The 24,819-nt window shown below is 38.6% G+C and overlaps 2 protein-coding genes across 2 annotated transcripts; both read right to left on the minus strand.

Annotated features, from left to right (window-relative positions):
* Positions 1 to 2,096: 2,096 nt before the first annotated feature.
* On the minus strand, positions 2,097 to 3,195 carry LOC114477848 (golgin subfamily A member 6-like protein 22). The gene has a single exon (XM_028470486.1). The coding sequence runs from the start codon at positions 3,048 to 3,050 to the stop codon at positions 2,097 to 2,099; it is 954 nt and encodes a 317-aa protein (XP_028326287.1). The 5' UTR covers positions 3,051 to 3,195.
* Positions 3,196 to 10,515: 7,320 nt separating this feature from the next.
* On the minus strand, positions 10,516 to 23,225 carry skap2 (src kinase associated phosphoprotein 2). The gene is made up of 12 exons (XM_028470723.1): positions 23,085 to 23,225; positions 20,326 to 20,431; positions 20,214 to 20,239; positions 18,991 to 19,092; positions 18,190 to 18,270; positions 17,664 to 17,747; positions 17,403 to 17,527; positions 16,578 to 16,641; positions 16,307 to 16,432; positions 16,084 to 16,155; positions 14,560 to 14,672; positions 10,516 to 10,822 (listed from the first exon to the last, which is right to left on the minus strand). Exons 1-12 carry the CDS (start codon positions 23,209 to 23,211, stop codon positions 10,730 to 10,732), a joined length of 1,119 nt encoding a protein of 372 aa, XP_028326524.1. The 5' UTR covers positions 23,212 to 23,225; the 3' UTR covers positions 10,516 to 10,729.
* Positions 23,226 to 24,819: the final 1,594 nt, after the last annotated feature.

The following is a 24,819-nucleotide window of genomic DNA, read 5'->3' on the forward strand; positions in this document are numbered from 1 at the left end:
TTCTCAGTAATTGCAACATCTACACAGTGAAGGGCAAACATGTGAATATAGCAGCAGGTATGGCTGTGCATAACCATGGGAAAGTAAAACTGGGTGAATGATGGATGGCACCGGTGTCAGTTCATCTCCATTCTCAATGCCCAAGTGACACGACAAATGTTTCAGCCACCTTTGAGGGGTGGTGCCTTCAGAGGAACCACATCCCTTTTCAGTGCCCGGTGGGAGTGATTTTGTCATTTCTGCAGGACTTGATTGACAATAACAAAGCCTTTTCCATTGTGAAAGTGTAGTTGGCGGTGATCGCCACCTATCACGTTGGCTTTGGGGATAAGTCGGCCAGTCAGCGCCCGCTGATCTGCCGGTTTATGTAGGGAGCACGTAGGCTCCTCCTCGTGTCCAGACCACTGGTGCCACCGTGGGATCCGGCGGTGGTCTTGGAGGGACTTAAACATCCTCCTTTCAAACCACTGGAGGAGGTGGGCCTGAAGTTTGCCTCTCTTAAGGCTGTCTTGTTACTGGCTCTGGCTTCAGCCAAGAGGGTCAGTGACATCCGTGCACTCTCGGTTCATTCGTCGTGCGAGCTTTTCTCAGGTGATGCAAGGTTCATTCTGAGACCCAACCCGGCCTTTGTTGCAAAGGTTGTGGGCTTGCGTTCTCCTATTGACCTTATGGCCTTTTCTGCCTCACAGGGTGAGCAGCAGCCAAATGTGTCATGTCCAGTTTGTACGATTCGCACTTATATGGATATGATGAGGTGCCTCAGGAGGAGAGATCAGCTGTTCGTCTCCTGGGTCAATACCCGCATTTGGCCTACTCGTGTCAGGGTCTGCAGCCGACTATGGGTCTGCGTGCACACACAACTCGGGGTCTTGCCACATCCTGGGCTTTGTTCAGGGGAGTGTCTGTTCAGGACATTAGTGCAGCAGTATCATTTACACATTGTTTGTGAGTTACAATTATTTTTTTTTTTTTCATGTCTAATCTGAGTCCATGTTGGTCACTACCTGTCAGAGCTGTGCCCTGGCATCTCACAGGTGATCAGCTGACCTCTGAGGAACAGTCTGAACACTAACACTTTCAGCCCAGCCATCATTAGCAGCCACACACACACTGCAACGGACTGATCATCGCGACCGACCGACCGTTGCGGTGCTCGTGTGTTTGTGTGACGGGGTCATTGTAATAATTATGTATGTAAAAAATATCTTCTTTCCTGTGTTACTGGTGGTGAGAGTGCAGCCTTTTCTTGTCAAGCTGAGGAGAATCTCCGGTGTTGATCTAATTTAAATATGATTTGCATATGTAAATGGGGTGTGGACATATGTGTGTTACCATCCATGGTGGTCCTGGACCAGGGGCTTTATGTACAAAGCCTTGCGTATAAAATGGTGTGGAAAAAAGCGTATGTCTCAATCCAGAGACAGGCGTACGCACGTAAAAATCTGTACGTAGGACGAGATCCACGCACCTATCCTTTAAACATCTGAATCAACGCGGATGTAAGTGCACATGTGTCCCCTTCCTCACATTTACAGATGTAAATCATATTGAAATGAGATCTTCAAGGGATGTATGTATGCCACCTCAGGACTTGTTGTGGATTTTGACGTACGCACGTTTTTGGGCGTACGTACCTTTTGTACATGAGGCCCCTGCGGAGGGAGACCAGGTGCAGTCTAATTTCCCTGCAAATATCCATATATCACAAAAACAGAACAAGATTTAACAAAAAATTTTTAAGAAAAACGCTGTTTATTTGGTTTTTGATTTTTCTGTAGTTTTAAAACTGTAAAAAAAAAAAATAAATAACCACACCATTTATTTGTTATTTTGATTTGGTTTTAAAATGAAACAACCAAAGAACGAAGCGTACACAGATTAATAATGTAATTTTCTTCATAATATTTATTCATTTCAAATCCAATCTTCAGGTTCATGGCAAAATTCTTGATGTGATAATAGCAGGAATGGAAGTTGGACTTTTTGCGAAAGTCGATCAGCATCTCTTTTGTTTTAAATACATTGAGATCCACTTCCTCCTGTTTCCACAGGTCCAACCTTTTTCAATGCAGGTTCTTTGAATTTCTACACCATCTTTAAAGAAGCATCTGTTTCAGCTTTTTGAACAAGCTTTTCTTCTTCTGTGAGATCAGTTCTTGGAGCTTGTCCTCCATCTCACGCAGCCTCTCCACTTGTCGGTGTTCTTCCACCTCCCACTTCTCACATTCTTCTGCCAGGAGTTCCACTTTCTCCACTATGTTCTTCAGCTCCTCTTTTTGCTCCTGCAACCTCAGCTCTCTCTGATTGATCTCTTTTAGCTTCACGCGTGTCTGCAGAAGGTGCTGCTGCTGCAGCTGCTCCATGTTCTTCCGGCTGTCTTGCTCAAAGCAACGGACGGCCTCCTTCAGGAGTTGTTGCTTCTGTCTCTTATGATTAAGCTGATCCTCCATCTGTTCCATTTCCTGCTGCTCCTCCTCCTGCTTCTTCTGCATTTCCTGCAGGAACAGTGAAATCTCCTGCTGTTGGAGTTCCACCTGCTGCAGATACTCTTGTTTCTCAGCCAGCTCTTGTGAGGCCTCCTGGTGGATCTTCTCCTCACCTCTCAGCTGCTCGTTTTGCTTTTTAAGTCTATCCTTCATCTGCTCAATTTGCTGCCACTCCAATTTCTGCAGTGCCTGTGAAACCCCCTGTAGTTTGAGTTTCTCCTGCTGCAGATAGTCTTGTTTCTTAATCGGCTGCTTGTTCTTTAGCTTTAGCTCCAACCGCTGTAGTCGCTTCTGTTCCAGCTGTATTTTCTTCTCCTCCTTCAGCAGCGAGATGAAGTACTGGTGCAGTTGGACCTCCTCCTGCTGCAGTTCTTCTTTTCGGTTCCGCTGCTCTTCTTCAACTGGCTGCTGCCCCTCCTCCACATTCTCCAGAATCCTACTTTTCTGCTCCATGGTCTCCTCATACCTCTCCAATGTCACCTGCGGTTGCTGATCCACCGTGACAAAATTAGAATCTTCAGCTTCCTTACGCATAAAGAACTTCTTAATTCTGTTCAGAGCCATTTTGAAGCTGTCTCTGTCTGAGAAACCCCAACAAAAATGTGGAAACTGTGCAAACTATGATCTTTGTGTGGATGTGGTTCTTATTCTTCTGTGTAGTTTTATGACAGTTTGCAACCGAGGCAAGGAGCACTACCTTCCAAGTGTGTGGATGTTCTTTTAATTATTCAAAGGTTATCTCAGAAATGGAAGCATCCCTGCCATGTGATGATGACATCAACCAGGAGGCTTCGCCCACAAATAGAACTCTCTGGATGCAGCCAAGCAACCATTGTGTTACAGATGCACTTTCTGTGTTTAAAGGGATCCTCCACTGTTTTTACAAATGTGGCCTAAAACCTTTGAAATGTCTTTATTAGAAGATCTATAACAAAACGCATTATTTTGCACCATATTCATTTTATTAACTTTTAAAAATGAGACTAGTTTACCGCTTGAGAGCCTGTGCGCCGCCATGTTGAAATCACGTCATTGATGACATGAATTGCACCTTTCAGGTCATTGAGTTCTATAGACTTTACACCAGTCATTTTCAACCTTGGGGTCATGACCCCATGTGGGGTTATCTGATATTTAAATAGGGTCGCCTGGAATGTATTGTTTACGAATAATTACCGATTGAATATATATTTAAAATTGTTTTAATTATTCTTCCTTTTCAAAATGAAACACAATCACAACTGTATTCTATGTGTACACTTTCCCAAATATAAATCTAGTTCAAATAAAATATGGAAAAAATACAATGTAAAAATATCTGACCATGGCACATTGTGTCACTTTGTGCACAGGTCCTGGTTACTCTGTATTTGTTACGCTGTATAACAAACACAATCAAAAACTAATTCTAGAAAAATATTCTTTGGGGTCGCCAGAAATTTGTGAAACCACTGCCTTACGCTATGGTCAGGGCTCAAGAACTGTTTAAAAACACAACACATGTCAACAATCAAGTGTAGAGAGTTTCTTGTTGAAGTCTTTTTGCGACAGCATATGCATGTATTAGGCATGTGGTAAGGGGGGGGGGGGGGGGAGATACAGGGGAAAAGGAGTTAGGGAGGTGCTGTTTGTACACCGTGATGTACAGTAGCTATTGTGTAGAGGAGTTAAATCTGCTGTGAGCATGTACTAATACAATTTTTTATTATCACCTGTATGACACACAAAACCTTCAAGTTATATCCACTGCTAGCGTCTTGATGGCAGGAGATTACACAACGAAACTTTCAAGTTCTTGTGAAGTTCATGCCTCGATGGGTTTAGAGCTATTTCAACTATGGAATGAGCTCTTTAGTGGTCACCCAAAAGGAGACAACAGAACAGGTGAGGAAAAGGGGGGAAATGAAGGGCTAGAGGGCACCATCTCTTGGGGGCCGCTGAGCTTCACTGCCAGTGTGTGTAAATCAGCAGGCAGATCAGGGCAGCAATGAGGTAGAAAATAAAAAAAACATAAAAATGTCCAAGTGAAATAAGAGGCAAGGAGAAATCTTTTATGATGAGCCTAAATTCTCCTCACTCTGCTGTAGATCCACTGACCGCCTAGGCTTGTATTCTCCAGACACCGTCCATCATCTCCATGTCTGCATATACAGCCACAAATTACTCAAATTACCCCACCTGCTACTCATGTAATACATATGTAATGAGTACCCGGAATTGGTAAGATTATTATTCATGGTGCATCAATAAGCCTACATCAAACTCATTAATATGCACCTGAGGATGTAAAGTAAAGCAGGAGTGTCATGTTCACAAAACCCTGCAGAGAACTTTGTCTGTGTGCAAAAATGCTCAGCATTCCGCATGCACTTTCATCTGAGATGATTTCAAACATCAGATCACTCACACTCTGGATATGTGGAAATTAAAAACCTACTAATATTAAATGTACTTGTTTTTTAAAAAAAACAACTTGCAATTATAACAAGTTTGAGAAAAAAATGGAGATTGATGCACCCACCAAATACCCATTTAAACGTTCTAGCCTCAATTTAGCCATCATTTAGTCGTTAAAATTGGAGGGGGGGGGGGGGGATTTTAGCGTCAAAATTTGTTGAAATTTAGCCCAATATTAGTTGATGAATTTATGTTGTTATTGACTATCCAACGTGGTCCAGATTTAGCACATTTGGTCCAATTGTGGTCCAAAAATTGTCATTTGGGGTAAGTAGCTCAACAATTTGAACTCTTTTATTTGGCCTAATTTGGACCAAATTAGCCAAAAAATAAGAAGAAAATATATTGCAACAACTTCAAACATAACAGCCCACAAGCATAAACCAAAAACACAAACGTAATCCTAGTACAAGTTGACTACAAAGGTTCCCACAATTAGGTACAGTATTACATTTTGGGAAGGTAGGATATAACACTTTTAATAAATTGATTAACTAACAAAATTCATACTGAGTGCATCGTACTACGACCAATAAAAGACGGCTTTTTACCTTTCACTTTTTGACAAAATTTTGACGTTGTTTAGACAAGTGGCAAAAATGACTTTTCAATGTTTTTTCAACCATATTTTCCAACCACATTTTGCCTGGTAGGGCAGATTACCATCCACAGTGTTATTTATTGTTGTATGTGGTGAGCTCTCCACTCATTTGGATACAAGTACAATTCAAACACATTCTTCAAGTTACTCTGGTGCTTTGGAAGAGCTGAGGTCCCAAACAGAATTCTTGGAAGGCCACAGTAGCTCAGATATTGCAGGTATGTGTGGAGGGGTCTAAAGAACGTGGTATCATGCAGCTTTGCAGAAGTACCCGATCACCAGCTGCTGCTTACGATCAGGCGTGATCAATAATGTCCATGTTTTTAATCGGTCAAGCATTTTACTTGGGATTTTTATAGCTAAATTTTTTTTAATCCATTATAAGGCAAGGCATTGCATACACAAGGCAATTCAATGTCCTTTATGTGATTAAAAAGTGCAACAGAAAACATTCAACGGTTTTAAAATAAATGAGAAAATTAAAATCAGCAATAAAAACATTAAATCAACAATAAAATGATTTTTTTTTTTTTTAAAGCGCCCTCTTAATCATATGCAGTAGAGAAAAATAGTGCCTTTAACCTGGATTTAAAAATGTTACATTGGATGCTGACTTCAGCTCTGCTGCCAGTTTGTTCCACTTCTTTGCAGCATAACAACTAAAAGCAGCAACACCATGTTTGCAATGAACTCTGGGCTCCACTATTTGACCTGTGTCCATAGATCTGAGAGACCTGCTGGGTTCATACCTCACTAACATCTCACTGATGTATTCTGGACCAAACCCATTCACAGATTTATACACCAGCAGCAGAACATTAAAGTCTATTCTGAGGCTGACTGGGAGCCAGTGTAAAGACTTTAAAACTAGACTAATGTGTTCTCACCTCTTTGTTCTGGTTCAGACCCGAGCTGCAGCTGTTTGATGAAGACCATTACAATAGTCCAGTCTGCTGGAGAAAAAAGCATGGACCAGTTTCTCCTGATCTTTCTGAGTCATTAAACCTTTTTGTAATTGTTTTGATCTATTACAAAATGTATTATCTAAATATAAAACAATAAACCAGGATTAATGTTGATATATCTGAATCAATCAATCCGATACATCCACATAATGACAGCGTCACAATCCTCAGTGGTAACCACTGGCCCCACGGTGTGAATATGTCACTATGTATTGATGAGCAGCTCCATGTGAAGCCATGGGCACTAAATTAGCTCGGGTTTGGATTCATACCAAAGCTGACACTAAGTGGGAATGATGGCAACAATCTGCCATCCAGTGACTCGGTTAGCTCTTGTAACTCATACCTTTTCTTTTCTTAGACAGAAAGAAAGAAGCCATCATATAAAGAAGGGGAGACCGAGCTCTTTTCCTGTCAGAGGAAACAGGAGAACGCAGCCAGCCGCTGTCTAACAGGGCAAAGAAGGCTGTAATTACAGTTAAAGCATCACTTGCATTTCTAAGAGCTACGACTACAAAACTACCCCCACAAACCACGCAGGGTCATTACTTACCTCGCTAACTAGTGTAGTAAATCAGCAGCCGAGCCCTGACCTGATATTAGAGCCACAGCGAGAGAGTAAACAGGGCCAGATTACAGAGGCTTCATCCTTATAAATAATCCACACAGGGAAGGAGCGGCGCTGAGGTGAGGGAGATGTTTATAGCAGGTGGACAAACACTTGTCACTTGAATAAGCCTGATTTATCCTGAATGACATGCCAGCTCATAGCTCTCTCTGTCTGACAGCTCGGACCCGCCAAAAAGCCTCGTGCACACTCGCAGCACCAGACGAAATGGCGGTGAAGTGTTGAGAGTGAAATAGCGAGTCTCTCCGTAGCAATAAAAGCTTTATCAATTTAAAAACATCAACCTGGACGGTGGTGTTTTTTCGGGCCACGAGACATGACCTTCAGCCCAAACCTTTGACCTTGTAACTCCAGCTCTGAGGATGTGCAGGCCCCGCTTTGACATCACTGTCTGTGGCTCTCTCTGGGCTATTAGGAAGAAAACAGAGCGGATGACATGTGAGAGAAGAGGGCGTGGGGCTCGTGATAGATGACCCGTCTGGACCTGTATTTACTAGCATGCCACTAACCTTCGCCCACAGCTCATAACATTGCACATAAGATATTGGAAAATCACTAAAATAATAACTAATCTAAGCTGCAAATCTCACAAATGTTAATTTTTTCAGAACAGCCCCTGTCGCGGTTTGCTTTTAGTTTTCACTTTTAATACTCAATGTCTCCTCGCAATGTCACATGCTAGCAGCGGAAGGCCTAATTTGTCAGCTCGCCGTGAGTTATGCTAACGGTAACTGACCTCAATTAAGAGTGACTTACATTTAAAACGTGTCTATAACAGATTTCAAGATTTAGACCCAGAGGAAGAGGCTTTAATGGAACGCTGACACAGAGCCAGTTGGACGGGGTGATACATTTCCCGCAAAATGCCAGGCGTTGCCACATAAATAAAGCTATGTTATTCCTGACAGAAACTCTCTGTGAAGGTGCGCTGTGATCTATTGAGTGAGTGACCTGGTTAAGGAGCAGATGAAAACGCTGACATATTGATCAGGACTGCTTTTCTAAAGTGCTGCAGATTGGGCATTTAGCTGATGGAGAGGATAGAAATGACAATTACTAAAAACAAAAAAAACATGCAGCTTATCGTCTTTTGAAATTCTACATTTTCTGATGGGTTTAATTTTTACTTGAGTTCCAAGGATATCTCATGTGTTTTGTCCTTCATATAATATTTCCCTCATCTTTCTACTGTATCTCTCTTTCCTTCTGCAAATCCATTTTTTTTTTTTTTATTATTGCTCAGCAGCTCAATCTCTATATATTTGGCTGATAAAAGCATGTCTTTACGCAAGAAAGTATTAATTAGCGATATTCTGGTTTCATTAGTGTAATTTATCGCTGGGTTGATTAATGACACCGTGGCATTTATCTTTGAAACATTATATCTTGATGTTAAATTGCTGTTTCAAAAAAAAAAAAAAAAAAAAAAAAAGCCTGTATATTCTGAGGATGTGGCTGTCCAATTCTAGCAGGGAGATGGGGGTGAAGTTGACATCCATTAAGGAAATCCTTTATTGGCACATAAAAATGAGAGGAAACATTTACCCTCACTTGCCTCTGGCAACCTAAGCCACTGCCAAACATTAACAAGAAGGTCGAAATACCAAACAGTAAAAGAACCAACAAATCAGGAGTTGAAATGTATTGTATTATCTTTATGCAATACAAAACACAAGGAAGTCTTTTATAATAAACGTCACAGGCTGAGACTATCATCATAACATTGTATTGTATTATTCCAGTGCTTGTACCTTATTCTCTGTGTATGTCCCATAGCAAGTGTTTCTCCTCTATATCCACTGTAGTATAACTAATTATGGTAATTCATTACATCCCCAATTAGTAGAGGAGCTTTATTACTGCTCTATACCACAAAGCTGAGGATTTATAATGGCTTTGAATGTCACCCAGAGGACGAGAACCAGCGCATCACTCAGTAGCAGCAAAACATTGAGGGAAAACATGAGCGAAGAAGGACAAAAAGACAGTTATCGGATTCTGTGTGCGTATTTCTTACGATCATCCAACAGAATTAACCGTATCACAGCAAATCTGGTAAGATTTGTGGTCCAACTGTGGTGTTTGAGTGTGAGACTGTACACAGATATATATGTACAGTAGGAGTGTAACCTCGGTGGGATACAATGGCACGTCGCCTGCTGTCTAACAGCCCCTCAGAGGGCTGTAAGCATCCCTGTAAGCATCCCTGCCATCTCTGGATTATTATTAGTGAACCTCATGCGTTTCACTCAGGCATGCAGCACAGCACAGCACACACACCATCTGCTGCACCCAGGAAAAAGTCTCCCAGGTCTCATAAAAATGTGCCTCTGCTCAACACACAACATATCTATAAGCTAATATTTAAAAGTAAATAAGTAAATTTTTAATGAGGAGGTCTGATTGATAGTGTTATTAGAGGCCTAACAGAGAAGTAATGAAGAAGCAATGTGAGTAATTACTTTGGTTGAATGAGAGAACGATTTCTGTGTTTCCTCCACTGCCCATAGGATGAGTTCACTACTGTGTTGTCTCCTAAGACCATCATGAGACAGGGGTTGTCTCAATAGAATAGAAACTATTGCCACCTTGTGGTTCAAGGTTAATGCAGAGGTTTTCAACATATGTATTGGGACCAAAAAATGGGTCGTAGGCCATTCTGTGATGGATGATGGCCTTTGCTTGATCAACGAACAATAACTATTTTTTTTTTTAGTGTGTTTGCTATTTTAAGGAATGTAGGCGGCAACAATTTGGTACTTAAAATATTCACATCTCAATGTTTTTATAGAATGATCAAAATAAAAACTAAGTTTGGATGCTTTTCGTAGAGACGATTTCTTTGTCCTTTTATAAACAACACTAAAGAAGAATTTTGAAATTCAAAAAAATTAGGGGTATCCCAATCAGGTATTGATATAGGATATTGATTCAACATTAGCAAAAATAAATAAATAAATAAAATAATGAGTATTCATTATATCGACCAGCATCTAAAATCTCCAAAATAAGCATTCCAATACATATTTTGTTCTTATTGGATTTATTGAGGATATTTGTAAAGGTATTTTTATTTTATTCTACCTAATTATAGAATATGATTATTAGTTAAATTAGTGGTTATTTTGCACATTAAAATTATATATATATTTTTTTATTACTGATATATCAGGGTTATTTTTCAGGGTTTTCTAATTAATTTTTTATTCATTTACATAAATTGTAGAAAATTCGAAAGGTTTAAAAAATGTACTCATTAACCGATCAGTTAATGGGTCCGCTATTATTGTGGACTACTGTTCACTGTTGAAGTAATGAAACGTTCTAAAGCAGGAACAGTCGAGAACTGGGGGCTTAAATAATCCAAACAAGAAAGGGTCAGAAAAATAAACATTTTAATATTGAAATGCAATGTTCATGGATAGAAAATAAATACAAAAAGCAGAACAAAACATTTAGAAAACACGTTAAGCCTCTTTTGATAGAATTCTAAGAGACAGTTGTATAAATCATCTTTTTTTAACTTCAGCCTTAAAGGAATGTGTAATAAAGAGAAGAAAAGCACAGAGTCATTGCAATGCATTAGTTATATCTACAACACATACAGCTCTATCAGGTATTCTTTGGGAACGATGCCGACAGCTCCGTTCTTCTCTCCAATCCACCAGCCAAAGCTGTGGTATTTCTGAGATGAGGAAAAACAGACAAATGATATTATTAGAATCATGTTTATTTTAGAAACACCTGAGGAAAAAGTGACACTATTATCTGATCAAAAAAAATAGAGCAGAGGGAGGCGACTTTTATCACAGCGGGGCCACAAAGATGTGCTTGTTTGTTCGGAGGGCCACATGTTCAACATTCATGTCAGCAAATAGAATAATGATCAATCTAAGGGTTAACACAAGAAACAACCAAGAGTCTTTATAGTTATTTTGTGTGTTCTTCTGTCACTCTGTGTATATTTGTTGTTATCTTGCTCATTATGAGGCATTTTGTGCATTTCTGTTGTCATTTTGCCTGCAGAGTCATTTGTCATGCTTTTCCTGTCATTTTGTGTATTACTGTTGTCATTTTGTTCACTTTTGGAGACGTTTTATATAGTATTTTCTGTGTTTTTCTCTTGTCTTTTACTGTATTTTCCTGCAATGTTGTAATTCTATGTATTTTTTAATGTACTCTTGCGTTTTTTTTTTTTGGTTTTTTTTAATCATTTTGTACATTTACTTTGGGGACTGCATAAAATTAGACAGAGGGCTGCCATTTGCCTATGTCTGTAATAAAGGTTCTGACTTGGTGGTTCTTAACCATGAAAGCTTCATCAGTCCAATCACTGAAACCCTTCGTAATGGGATAAATAGAATAAATGGTAGAATTATTTCTTTAAAAAACATACATATATATTTTATCTGGACTAAAACTAAAACCTGGGTCGATTTAAAAAACTTAATTCTAATTTGTGTGAATAATATTTTAACATATTTTTACTGTGCGTGTCTCGATCGCTGCCGAAACCCTGAGACTGACTCAACTAACCCAGGTTTAGAAGCACTGTGTTGGATTCTGCACTTCACACTGACGCTGCCTCCCTACCTGGTGTCAAGTTTGATAGCGGCACATTCATCCTTCCACTCCAGCAAACCCCTCAGTGTGCATAGAGCACATTGTGCATAAATCTGTCACAGCACAACAAGTAATAGCTCCAAATGGCTGTCAGCATGCAGAGATGTGAGGAAGACACTGGGAGGAGAGATCTGAGCCAGGAGAGGATAGAAACCCCCTCCTCTCTCTCTCCCTCTCTCTCTTTTTGGACAACAGCCTGACCTCACATCAAAGTCTTCCGAGGACATGAATCAACAGTGGAACGCTTTCTGACAAGGCTGCAGGAAGACGGAGCTGCACAGCATTTTCAACCTCAGCCGGCGTTTTTGGCATGAACGCCACATCTGTGTCTGCTTAATTCCAAGCCAGAGTAATGGATGTAAGTGATCAGACAGTAACAATAGCACAGGCTGACATCGACAGTAAGGGCTGTTTGTCATGTCAGATAGAGACAGTCATGTCAGCATCAACACCTCCAAGTGATAACGTAAAAAAATTAAAAAGTGATCATGTTTTTAAAGGTAATCACGTCAAACTCGAGGCCTGTGGGAATAATCTAGCCTGGGAGACCATCCAATCTGGCCCACAAAGCAGTGACACCCTCCTCACTTCCACATTACAAAAAGTAATGAGCGCAAAAGTGAGAGTGGCAATTTTCAAAATAAAATCACTGGAAAATAAAAATATGTTAATTAATTAAATTTGAATTAATCAATTTTTCATTCTTTTGTTGTGGCTGGAGGTTGGGAACCATTGCAATAAAGGATTTTGCAGAGTAACTTTAGAAGCAAAATGTTCATCTTTACATAAAAAGTTCAACCCTTAGCTGATTGGAAATATGATTCTAAATATAAAGTTAGTTGAATATAAATACAGCTCAAAAAGTATCAGACTACAAATATTATAAATATTATAAACTAGATTATTCTAATCCAGTCCACGTGACAATAGGTAGTTTGAAACCCCTGATCTAACATTTAAAACATTAGCTTATTATTATTTATCACAAATAATACGCAGAGAATATGGGATTTAACTTTTGTTGCTTCCACATTTTTAAATAAGATGACATATTTATAGTATACCTACGTGTGTGTGTGTGTGTGTGTGTAGTTAGTCAGCATGTCTGCAAAGCTATATGAGGACACCACGCATTGGCAACACACACTTTTTTTTACCTAATATCTCTTGAAGGGAAAAAAGTTTTTGTCTCTTTTGGTTGAAAAATTATTCAAAAAAATAAAATAAAGAAAGTTTGTTTCAACAAACCAGCTGCATTTTATTACCAGGTTTTACTTTACAAAGCTTCTCATGTTCATTGATTCATTTGCCATTTACTGAAGTGTGTGTGTGTGTGTGTGTGTGTGTGTGTTTGGGGGGGGATTCATATCCGGAGTCAGGCCCTCTGATCAGCCCACAGGTCCTAACTGGGGGGTCTCAGAGCTGTAACACTACAGCTATTTCTGGACTGTGGAATGGGGGAGGGACACGCAGAGAAGAGAGAGAATGGAGAACAGTGGAGGGGAAGGAGATGGCCGTCCCTTTAGCTGCAGCTGGCTGCTGCAGTCCAGACAGGTTTTATGATCATTGCCCTCGCAGCAGGGCCACAACCCCCAACACCAAGGTTTCAGCTAATGGCACTCTCAGTCTAAGTGAAAGGGCAACTTGATTCTTGGTCCTTTCCACACACACTAAGAAGGAGTAATAAACAGGCATTTGGTCAATAAGCATTGATAGGTCCGTCTGCTTTGTGCATTTGGGAGCTTCCATTAAAGGTCTGAAGGAACGACCAGTTAATCAATCAACAGAAAATGTAACTATTCTGATAGTTTACAACTCGACATATGTCATCCAACGGTGACTGCTGCTTGTCTTTTTCAATAAGGGAAGAAAGCTAATTAAAATCAGCCTTAATTTGTAATAGCAACTACAAAAGCTAGGAACTTTATCATTCTTATTTCTTATTGAGCTGGAGACTCCGAGCCAGACAGCTGCTGTTTATAAAGACCTGTTTCTAATTTAACAAGTGTGAAACTTTGGATATAAAGCAGCCAAAGATTTAAAAAAAAAAACAAAAAAAAACAAAAACATGTTGCTTCCATCTGCCACTAGATGGCAGGCTTGAGCTAAAACCTGGCTAAGTGACAGCAGCTCTACCAACCAAAGCAGACCAAGAAAAACATGGAATATGAGTGAAAGGAGCACATTTCACACTATTTTCTTTGCACCAAATACACATGTTTTGATGAAACATGAAATAGTTGATGAAACAAGTTTATAGTATCAAAACAAAAAGCAAGAAGAAGAAAAAAAACTCCTTGCACATTTGACTCAGGTCTAACAAAAAGACTCCTGTTTTGGGGGACACAGCCCCTCAGTTCACCCATCCATGAATGGCTGACAAGCCTCGGAAATTGTGCATGCACGACACGTCCTCACCTGCTCTGAATGGAGTGGCGGAGTAAGCTGGGTTTCCTGAAAACACACTTTCCTATTTGTGGAGGTGAGAGAGACGTATGTGGGAGGTGTGTGTGGGCTGGGGGCTGCTCGCTGTCTGGCATGCAGCAGCAGCAGCGACAGTGCTGAAACAGTGCAGATGGAAGTGAAGGAATGGAGCGTGTGCCAGCTGAGCTTTGCTTCCACAAACAGTTTCCAATGTGACACAACCAATCGTTGTCAGCACACCAGAGCGAGCACCATCAGCAGAGATCACCTCTCAGCAACAGGCCAGAGTCTGTCCAGACCAGTTCCTCTAAGGGACTCCAAGGTGGTTTGCAACCCCTAAAAAACATTCAGCCTGTGTGGGACATTTATCTCTACCTTGCTCAGGATGTAGATGACCTCTCCCCGTTTGAAGGACAGCTCATCAGATTGATCTGCTATGCAATCCCATAAGCCTTGGTAGTAGTTGGGGTAGTCAGTGCTCTTATCAACTGAAGAGAGAGAGCAAGGATTAGAACATGTTGGCTGTGTTTGAAATTGCATATTAACGTACTCCTCATTCTAATTCTGACGCCAAAATGGAACGATTGAGTATGCGAGAAATACCCAGATGTATACTATATCGAGACATTTCCTAAGTTTGCATGGGCACACTACTCATACTCAACTGCCCCACTATGCATTGCGGGCAGAATATAAAATTGTCCTGGGACCTGCTTCAAGCTAAAAATCAAACAATCCCTTTTCAAAACAAAAGCATTTCTTCTTTTATTTTTTAACCCTTTTGTAAATAGGGCTCTTGTTTTGAAGTTAACTGGAAGTTTCGTCAGTAGCACAACGGCGGGTGTCCGAAAATCTTTAAAATGTCGGCATGAAATGTGTTTTCCACAGATTTTATGGATCAAATGACCACATGTTGATATTCTACTAAGTCACTTTCTGTCTCAAAATGTTTTCAGAACTTTTAAAGGAGAATCAACGGAGATATTTAGCATCCGTGAGCTTCAGGTTTTTGTTATTATAGGTTCAAAATGCATCTTGGGAAACCTCAAAGTACAGTTCAGAGGGAATGGTCATCGTCCTAATCATACTTATAGCATATTAGTATATACTCCTTGAGTTTGTAATGCATAATACGGTGTATGCCATTTCAAACACAGCCATTGTTTACTTCAGTTTAGCTGCAACAATTGTTGTTAGCATGCAAGGGAAAAAACAATAGGAAACAGTAGTAAGCCTTAAGTCTCAAGACTTTTTAATGAGCAACTAAACCCGGACGTTTTGGCCGACGTGCGTCTAGGCTGGAAATAAAAAGAAATGCCTTGATTATGGGCGTGGCTCCTGGAGCAGTTAAGACTCGACCAGTCTTTACTAGAAAATCTACAAAGAACAATTTATGCTATGTTAACTATATCTACTCAATACTCACGATTCACAATTCTCTCAATCTTACTGGCCACAGATTGGACAGGTGCTAGTTTTTATAGGAGGACAGTCACTCTTACATTTTTACAAGAAAATAGGCCAAACTTAAAAACTTAGACTGATAAGTCAAGAAGAGTTGGACAAGAATACCTCAAACCAAACACATTTGTTTTGGTATTTAGATGAAAATGATCTAAATAAATAGACATTTGAAATAATCCATTTTTGTGACTTAGAGTGAATGGCCATGACATGACAAAACACCAATCATTTGGTTTGCTGTGAGCACATTTCAGCACACTTCATGTGAAAAAGGAAGCGAAACAGCTCGGTTTAAGTTATTTCCAGCATTGCATTAAGTGTCAGTTACACTAGGTTGCAAGAACTTCCTCTGAATGTTTCTTCTTCTTTTAAACTATTACCGTCACAATGACGCGTGTCAATTTGAAAGTAGAAACAAATATCAACAGAGCTTACCTGCAGCAGGGGGAATGGGTTTGCTCGAGGGTTCCACTTTAGGAGGGGGTTTGGGTGGAGTGGGCTCCTCATCTGTGGATTGATATGAAACGGACTAACTTCTGTGCAGTTAGGGGGCAGGTAAATGTGCAGCGGCAGAAGTAAAACTCTACCACTGGTGAAGACATGAATGTTATTGCTGCAGCATACTGATGATGATGATGATGTAATTTGTTAATCAGACCTGGAAGTTCTTCATAAATGTCTTCATCATCATCATCATCTGGCTCATCTGTCTTGGGCATCTGTATGACATCATCATACGTTTCCTGATCCTCATCGTCATCCTCAGGGATGTAGCCCGTCATATCTAAAAAAAAAAAAAAAAAACAGGCATCCCAATAAATGCTGGTTTGTTTCCACTTGCATGACATATTTTTATTAAAGATAATTTATAGTAGAAGAAAAAAAAAAGGTATGCATTATAAATGATTTTCTTATTAATAAAAACACACCATTTAATACAAGGTTGATATGTTTCACCCATTCCTCTGCTTCTTTAACCGATGACGCACAAAACTGGGACGAAAGAGACGAGAAGTTAAACCTGCAGTCAGTGCAACAAGCATTTCTATGTATATTAATTAACATAAATAAATAATGTTATGCATTCTTGCATAGTAAAATGTTCTGCATGAACGGGACAGAATATAAGGAACTCTCATTTAGTCTTGGACACATTCAGAACGAAAGGTTTTCTGAACGGAAGTTTTCCTGGTGCTCATACACAGTGTGTAAATTGTGTTAAATGTATTTAAAATGTATTAATTTCATTGGATAAAATCATAGTTTAGGCCTCGATAAATAAATGAAAGATCATTTGCTTGAAAAAAAAAATACTGTAAAGGGTAGAAATTGCTGTTTAAAAGGTTGTTTTCATCTCCATCGTCAACACTTTTCACACATTGCATTGTGGGATGTGAAGTCTGGGAGACGGATGCAAGTATTTTTATTTTATTCAGATATCCATCGGAATACCTCCGTAATTGGCAATGAAAAACAAAACTGTAAAAATGAAGTAAAAACACTTCTATACATCCATTTACAGGACTCCACAACCCACGATGCAATGCGTGGAAAACTGGCAAACGTGTTTTTACGGTGAGATGAAGACAAACTTTAAAGTGGGAAGATAACTGTTTTTTTCCCATTCTTTTGGGGTTAAATTATGATCGATTCATTGATTTATGAGGCAAACACTATGTTTTTATATAATTCAAAGATTTAATTCAGATAAATGATGTAGCTCTAAGTGATGAGAAAAGCAACATTGTGCCAACCTGATAGTCTCGCTTGTCTGCGGTGGAAATTTCAAAGCAGCAGTCTTTTTTCAAGTCCTTTCGTAGCGTGTTGTTCATTTTAACCGAGTAGCCGTTGATATTGAAGTCGCCCTTTTGCTGCTTGTCTGAAAATGAATTTAAAACATGAAGCTTCAGACAATTATAAGACAAACGACTCCATTAAGTCTTTGCTCCGTTATCGATTCTGTGATTCACGGTGAAATCCAACACCACCGTGAACTCAGAGGGATGGACGTATACCTTTCTCAGCACCATAATAGTAGAAGGTGTGATGGCTCAGAGCGCACCATCTCTTCTGCCACTCGGTACCAAAGAAACTGTGATCTGTGAGGTAAAAATTAGAAAAATGCAGAAGTGTAAGACCAAGTTCAACCATACTATGAAGGTTACAAGAGCCGTGCATTATAAATTAGTCCAAAAACTGTCCAGATTGGGCTAAAGTTCATGCTTCAAAAACACTATTTTCAAAGCACAGTCAATAATTCTTTAATTGTTGGCATTAATATGCTATCCTGTGATCTCCTCTGCTAAAATGTAATTTCCAGCCCACTTTAAAAGCCTTTCACCCACAGCTGACCTTGCAGGGCCAAACACTGCATGAATACAGTTTTGAAAGCTTGCATATTTCACTCAGCAAGCAGTTGCTCTCTCTCTCTCTCTCTCTATATATATATATATATATATATATATAAAATTTAAAAAAAACGATCGTATGGTTGCAAAACAGAAATCGTGCTTGTGTGCATTTATCCAGTGAAACACCAACCCTTCCTGCGTTTCTCCAGATATCCTGCTTTGAAGACAGAAGTCAGATCCTGGGCTGCTACAGGTGGAGCATGCTGAGCACCTGGAAAAACCATTAAGTAAACATAAAGACACTGTCAATACTATGGCTAGAATACTATCATAGCAGTTCATGTAAAGGAGCATTTAATATTATTGAATGTGTACTGATGGGCTTTGAGAAACATATGTTAATGTTTGAGTAAATAGAGTAAATTCACAGAGGAAGCCGTGAGTTGCGGTGGCGTCCCTTGAACCGTGCAACTTCAATGCAAATGTTCAACTGCTGTGTCAAAGTTGCTTTGTGTGAAAGAGCCGCCATAAAAGTGGCAGCTGCTTGCAGCCCATAAAGCCCTCCGTCCCCTAATCACCGTTACACAAGGATTTCCTTATTATTCTACTTAAAAAGAAGGTAAACACACAATCTGTGATGATAGCTTAGGCTATAGTGGAACTGAAGCTACTGTACAGTTTATTTGGTCTTAAAAGCATGTGTTTTTTCCCCCCACAACCTACCCCACATCCATGGCAATAACGTTCATTCTCCAAACTGTGGCTGGGAGCAATAAAACATGCTGGAGCTGTCAAAGAGCCCAGGCCAGGGGAAGAGGTGGGAGTATAGCTGTTGTACCCCCGAATTGCTCCTCAAGTATGTTGCCAAGTTACAGTTGGAATGTCTCCCCTATTGTACCCACTCAAAGTCACTTTCTCCGCCGTGCAGACGCATTGAATGGTTTATTTTTATGTTTTCAGGATGTCTGCTAAGTGCTTGTGACTGACTGACCTTCGTAGGTTTCTTCATCTTTGTCCATGCGCTCTGAGTGCAGCGAGCCTCCGTCATTGTTACTGTCCACTTCTTCCTCATCACCAGACTCGTCTCCACCTTCTGACATCAGCAAAACAAGTGAATATTTGAGTATTTGTTTACACTTAAAGTTGCTGAAAGCAACCCTTTGTTTTTTTCTTTAATTAGATAATGAATTATCTGATAATGAATTATCTGAATGATCTGATTTATATCTTTTTTCATTTTGAAAAAAGATTTTCAAAGTTTGAAATTGCCACTCGAAGGTTTGAACACTATTACTGACAAAGGCAAGGGGATGATTGGCTGCTCAAAGTGTTTAAAGTTTAGCAGTTTTGGGTGCTCTTGGAAAAATAGGGTGAAGAAATGTGTCAGAAAACCAGGCACTTAAAAATTGAAAAAAAGCAAAATGAGGAAAGAGATTCTAAGAAGCCTTTGTTATAATGACTAAATCATTAAAAAAAAAAAGCTTTTCAATGATTTAAAGATTCTAAAAAGCCTTATAATAAAAGCTCTTTAGAATCTCTTTCCTCATTTTGATTTTTTAGTGCCTGGTTTCCCCATTTTTTGACGCTCTCTTACTGACATTGTTGGAAAATTTTCGAGCATTGCATTGTGGGATGTGGAGTCCCATAAACAGATGTGTTTTACTACATTCTTATCATGATTTCTTGTATTTCTTCACCAAACAAGGAAGACAGCTTGACGCCATTTTTTTTTTTTTTGTGTGTGTGTCGTTTGTTCCTGATATTCCCCGTGATTTCACCTCATTCTAACAAATATTCAATTTTGGCTGGTTTTTGGTAAAAACACCAAAATTGTGTTGGGAAGTCACTTTTGCAGTGTTTTTGAAGCAAACACACAAGAATTCACGTTATGAAGTAAAAACACTTTATGCATTCATGTGCAGGACTCCACATCCCACAATGCAATGTGCAAAAACTTTTCCAACGATGTCAATAAGAGAATGTTCACAGTGAAGAGAAAAACAAACTTTCAAGTGGCAATTTCAACCTTTCGCATCTTTTTTTAGCGCAAATTATCTTCAATTTATAGATCTATAATATAATTTATCTGATAAATAAAAAAAATTGGTATCCAGCAGCTTAAATGACTGACTTGATACATTCATGTGATGACCTCTCATAGAGTATATGGTTTTAAATCTAAGGTTTGGGACCACTCACTCACAAAATGCTCACCTTTGTCTTTAAAATCCTGTGGAAAACTGGATGAGGAAAGACAAATGGAAAATAGATGATGAATTTGTATTGCAGGAAAGGTTAGAGCCATGGATCATTGAGGAAATCGTACCAAAGTTTGACATCTTTGATTCTTTTAATGAAGGTCTCTCTCTTCTCTTTGGCTTTCTTAGAGAGGTTTTCTCCCTTTAAGCCATGGCTGAGGAATAGCTCCAGATCTACAAAAAACGATGAATTAAATATTTATGCATTCTGAGACAATACAATGTTTATGGACACCCATGAAATTGTATGCAGGCATTATATGTAGAATATTCAAGTTGTGCTTAAAAGGTTTGGTTGCATTACAGAGACACAAAGAAAATCTTTTGTTTACGACAACAACAAAAAAATGTCACGAATGAATTTGGCCAAAACGAGGCTATTTTATGGTACAATTAGTTTCAAGGCTTTTTCTCAATCATGAATTTGGCTGTCAGAGGTGAAAGTCACGGATTACAAGTACTCACACTACTGTATTAAAGTTGCTTTTATGGGTAGTCGTACTTTTTCCAGTAATTTTCTAAATCAGTAATTATACTTGTACTTGCTCCTACTTGTGTGTTTTAAAATAAGTAATTAGTTACATTTCTACACCCAACCGTTACGAAGTAAATTATTTTTTGTTTTAAAATGACCAACGAACATTGTGAAACTACAAAAAAATGAAATGAACAGACAACAATCAAATGATAGCCGACCAATCAGAATCAACGTAATGCACCGCGCCAAAAACAGAATTTTTTTTTATTTTGAATTGAACTTTTTGGTGCAATTTTAGCTTTAAAAATAACTGTACATTTTGTACCTTTTATTTTATACAGATGCCTTCGTGGAAAATAATTTATGTTCCAAATGTGCAAGATTTGGTCTCTTCCTTTGTAAGTTTATATATGAGATGTTTACTGTATGCAAAGGAACCGTGGCAAGATTTATTACCAAAAATAAACGTGGGAGGGTGGAGTAACTAGTACAGTAACTTTTACTTTGAGTCCTATTTAATTGAGCTACTTGTACTTGAGTATTTTTTGTAGGCAGTGGCTATCCGTATGTTGCCGTATCAACCGACATTCTATACGTACGTAGCGCCCTTTATTGACCAGTTTTAGGTAACGTGATAGATCATGTGATGAAGACGCTACGTACTTGTACTTCTGTTTGCTATTGATACGTAGATTCCTAAACTACGTTATAGACTAACTAACCCTAACTGTAACCCTAAACTATGTTACGGACTAACTAACCCTAACCCTAAAGTACGTTACAGACTAACTAACCCTAACTGTAACTCTAAACTATATTACAGACTAACTAACCCTAACTGTAACCCTAAACTACGTTATAGACTAACTAACCCTAACTGTAACCCTAAACTATGTTACGGACTAACTAACCCTAACCCTAAAGTACGTTACAGACTAACTAACCCTAACTGTAACTCTAAACTATATTACAGACTAACTAACCCTAACTGTAACCCTAAACTACGTTATAGACTAACTAACCCTAACTGTAACCCTAAACTATGTTACGGACTAACTAACCCTAACCCTAAAGTACGTTACAGACTAACTAACCCTAACTGTAACTCTAAACTATATTACAGACTAACTAGCCTTAACTGTAACCTAAACTATGTTACAGACTAACTAACCCTAACCGTAACTCTAAACTATATTACAGACTAACTAACCCGAACTGTAACTCTAAACTACGTTACGAACTAACTAACCCTAACTGTAACCCTAAACTACGTTACGAACTAACTAACTCTAACCCTAAAGTACGTTACAGACTAACTAACCCTAACTGTAACCCTAAACTACGTTACGGACTAACTAACCCTAATGTACGTTACGAATAAACTAACCCCAACCGTAACACTAAAACATGTTACGGACTAACTAACTCTAACCCTCAACTACGTTACGGACTAACTAATCCTAACCTAACCATAACCCTAAACTACGTTACGGACTAAATAAACCTAACCTAATTGTAACCATAACCCTAAACTACGTTACGGACTAAATAAACCTAACCTAATTGTAACCCTAACCCTAAACTACGTTACGAACTAACTAACTCTAACCCTAAAGTACGTTACAGACTAACTAACCCTAACTGTAACCCTAAACTACGTTACGGACTAACTAACCCTAATGTACGTTACGAATAAACTAACCCCAACCGTAACACTAAAACATGTTACGGACTAACTAACTCTAACCCTCAACTACGTTACGGACTAACTAATCCTAACCTAACCATAACCCTAAACTACGTTACGGACTAAATAAACCTAACCTAATTGTAACCATAACCCTAAACTACGTTACGGACTAACTAATTCTAACCTAACCATAACCCTAAACTACGTTACGGACTAACTAGTCCTAACCTTAACTCTAACCCCAACCCTTAACCCTAACCTTCTTAAATGGATTTGAAGTTCTACGGTATGGTCACATGACTTCCGGTCACGTCCGAATAGCACCGAAAGTTGTCTGTACAGATAGCCACTTTGTTTTATGTATGACTTACTTATATTTAAGTACAATTTAAATCAAGTAACAGCACGTGTACTTGAGTAGGATATCAGTCCTCTTTACACCTGTGAATGGAGCTTCTAAAACAATTCCGTCTGTTTATGACAGCTACAGAATTAGTGCTGAAGATAATCAACATTTAAAGCTGATTTCATGTCATTTTGTGCTGAACTGAGCAGCGTCACACTGCGGCACACACACAATAACCTATAAAAAGTCAGAGCTTCCTCTTTGGTTGAAGTGTCTAAAACCAAACTAAACTAAACAAACGGAGGTGTTTTACCTGAGATGAGCGTGGTTAACTCGTCGGGAATGGCTCTCATGGTGCCACTTGTTGTTGGTCCAACAGAGAAACTTTGCGGCTCTGCAGGACACGGAAGCAGCTGAGGCTCAGACACACGGAAGTCCATCTACTAATGATTTATCAAAGCTGCAGAACCAAAGAGTCCCACTCTGCACCGACGTTTATCGCTCTTTATTCTCCTGTGCAGACAGCTCACTGATGCTTTAATGGAGCTGCACTCACATTTAAAGCCTGGCTGTAGCACTAATAACATTTATTTGATTCATTTTAAGTACTAGCCTGCTATACCTTCATTAACCATTTGACTGAAATATTCACCTTATTCCTGGGGCTGTCACTTTCTGATTATGGGTGCAACTTCCACTGATAAATAAATAAATAAATAAATCATCTGTTGTTTTTTGCTAATGTTATTAGCACTAATAACATTTATTTGATTCATTTTAAGTACTAGCCTGCTATACCTTCATTAACCATTTGACTGAAATATTCACCTTATTCCTGGGGCTGTCACTTTCTGATTATGGGTGCAACTTCCACTGATAAATAAATAAATAAATCATCTGTTGTTTTTTTCTCTCTTTTTTCTCTTTTTTTTTCTCTTACGAGATTTTTTGTCCATTCTGACTCCTTGAGTATTCCTAATACATGTACATGCTTTTGCCATTGTTGTGCAATTAATATTTTTCAACAAAACAAAACTTCCTGTGATAAAAGCATGAATAAAGCAGAATGTACAGGCTTTGTTGTGTTGAACATGCTAAACTCTCTCTCTCTCTTTTTATACTTCGCCTATATGGTAATACCTTCAATGAAGTTTATTTATTTATTTGTGAGTCTGTAAGCAAGATTACATCAAAAGTATTTAATGGATTTTGACTAAATTTTAAACACATTTTTTGATAAACAAAGATAGACCTTATGCCACAAAGGATTTCATTAAATTAATTAAATACTGATTCTGGAGAGTTTTAAAAAAATAAATAACTAATCCATATCTCTCGTCATTGGCAAAATTTCCCAAATTCAAATTAATTGACGGGTCTTTATGAAATCCATTTTTTTTACTTTTAACGGAGTCAAAAATTCTGTAGAAATTTTGTCGGCTTGGTTTGGATCAGATTCAGATTGTGTATTTTACTATTGTTGTTTTCTTTTAATAAAATGAGGGTACGCATACATTTGGATCTATAATATTGTTATTAATGGGGATAGAGTGCTCTTGCTTAGTTTTTTTTTTTTTTTTTTTTTTGCTGTGCACACAGCCAAGTGGCGAACACGCAAAACATTAACCCCAAATAGTTTTCAATATCAACTTCTCATACATTTTTATCTTATGCAGCAGTTAGACTTTTTGTTTTTCAAATTATGCATAGCCCATCACATCACACATACTATATCACATTTATTATGTTTATGCTGTCCCCTCTCTATCCTAGATCTACTGCATTCGCTAATGATTTACGCTGTTTATTTAATTTTATTTTAAATACAAAAAATTGTTGCACCCTGAGAGAAAGGACTCCATTGTCCAAATGTACAATATTTGAAATAAAGTCAAGGAATGCTGTTTTATTTTTCTTACAAGTTGATTGAATATTTCTATGTAAATGTGGATGACTAACAGGTTTACGCCAATAACCTAAACTCTTGTTCCCTGATAGAACATCACAAAAAAGCATCAATGTGTAAAGTAATCCCAATGATTCACTTC

This window comes from Gouania willdenowi, chromosome 16, assembly GCF_900634775.1.
Source record: "Gouania willdenowi chromosome 16, fGouWil2.1, whole genome shotgun sequence".
Classification (NCBI taxonomy): domain Eukaryota; kingdom Metazoa; phylum Chordata; class Actinopteri; order Blenniiformes; family Gobiesocidae; genus Gouania; species Gouania willdenowi.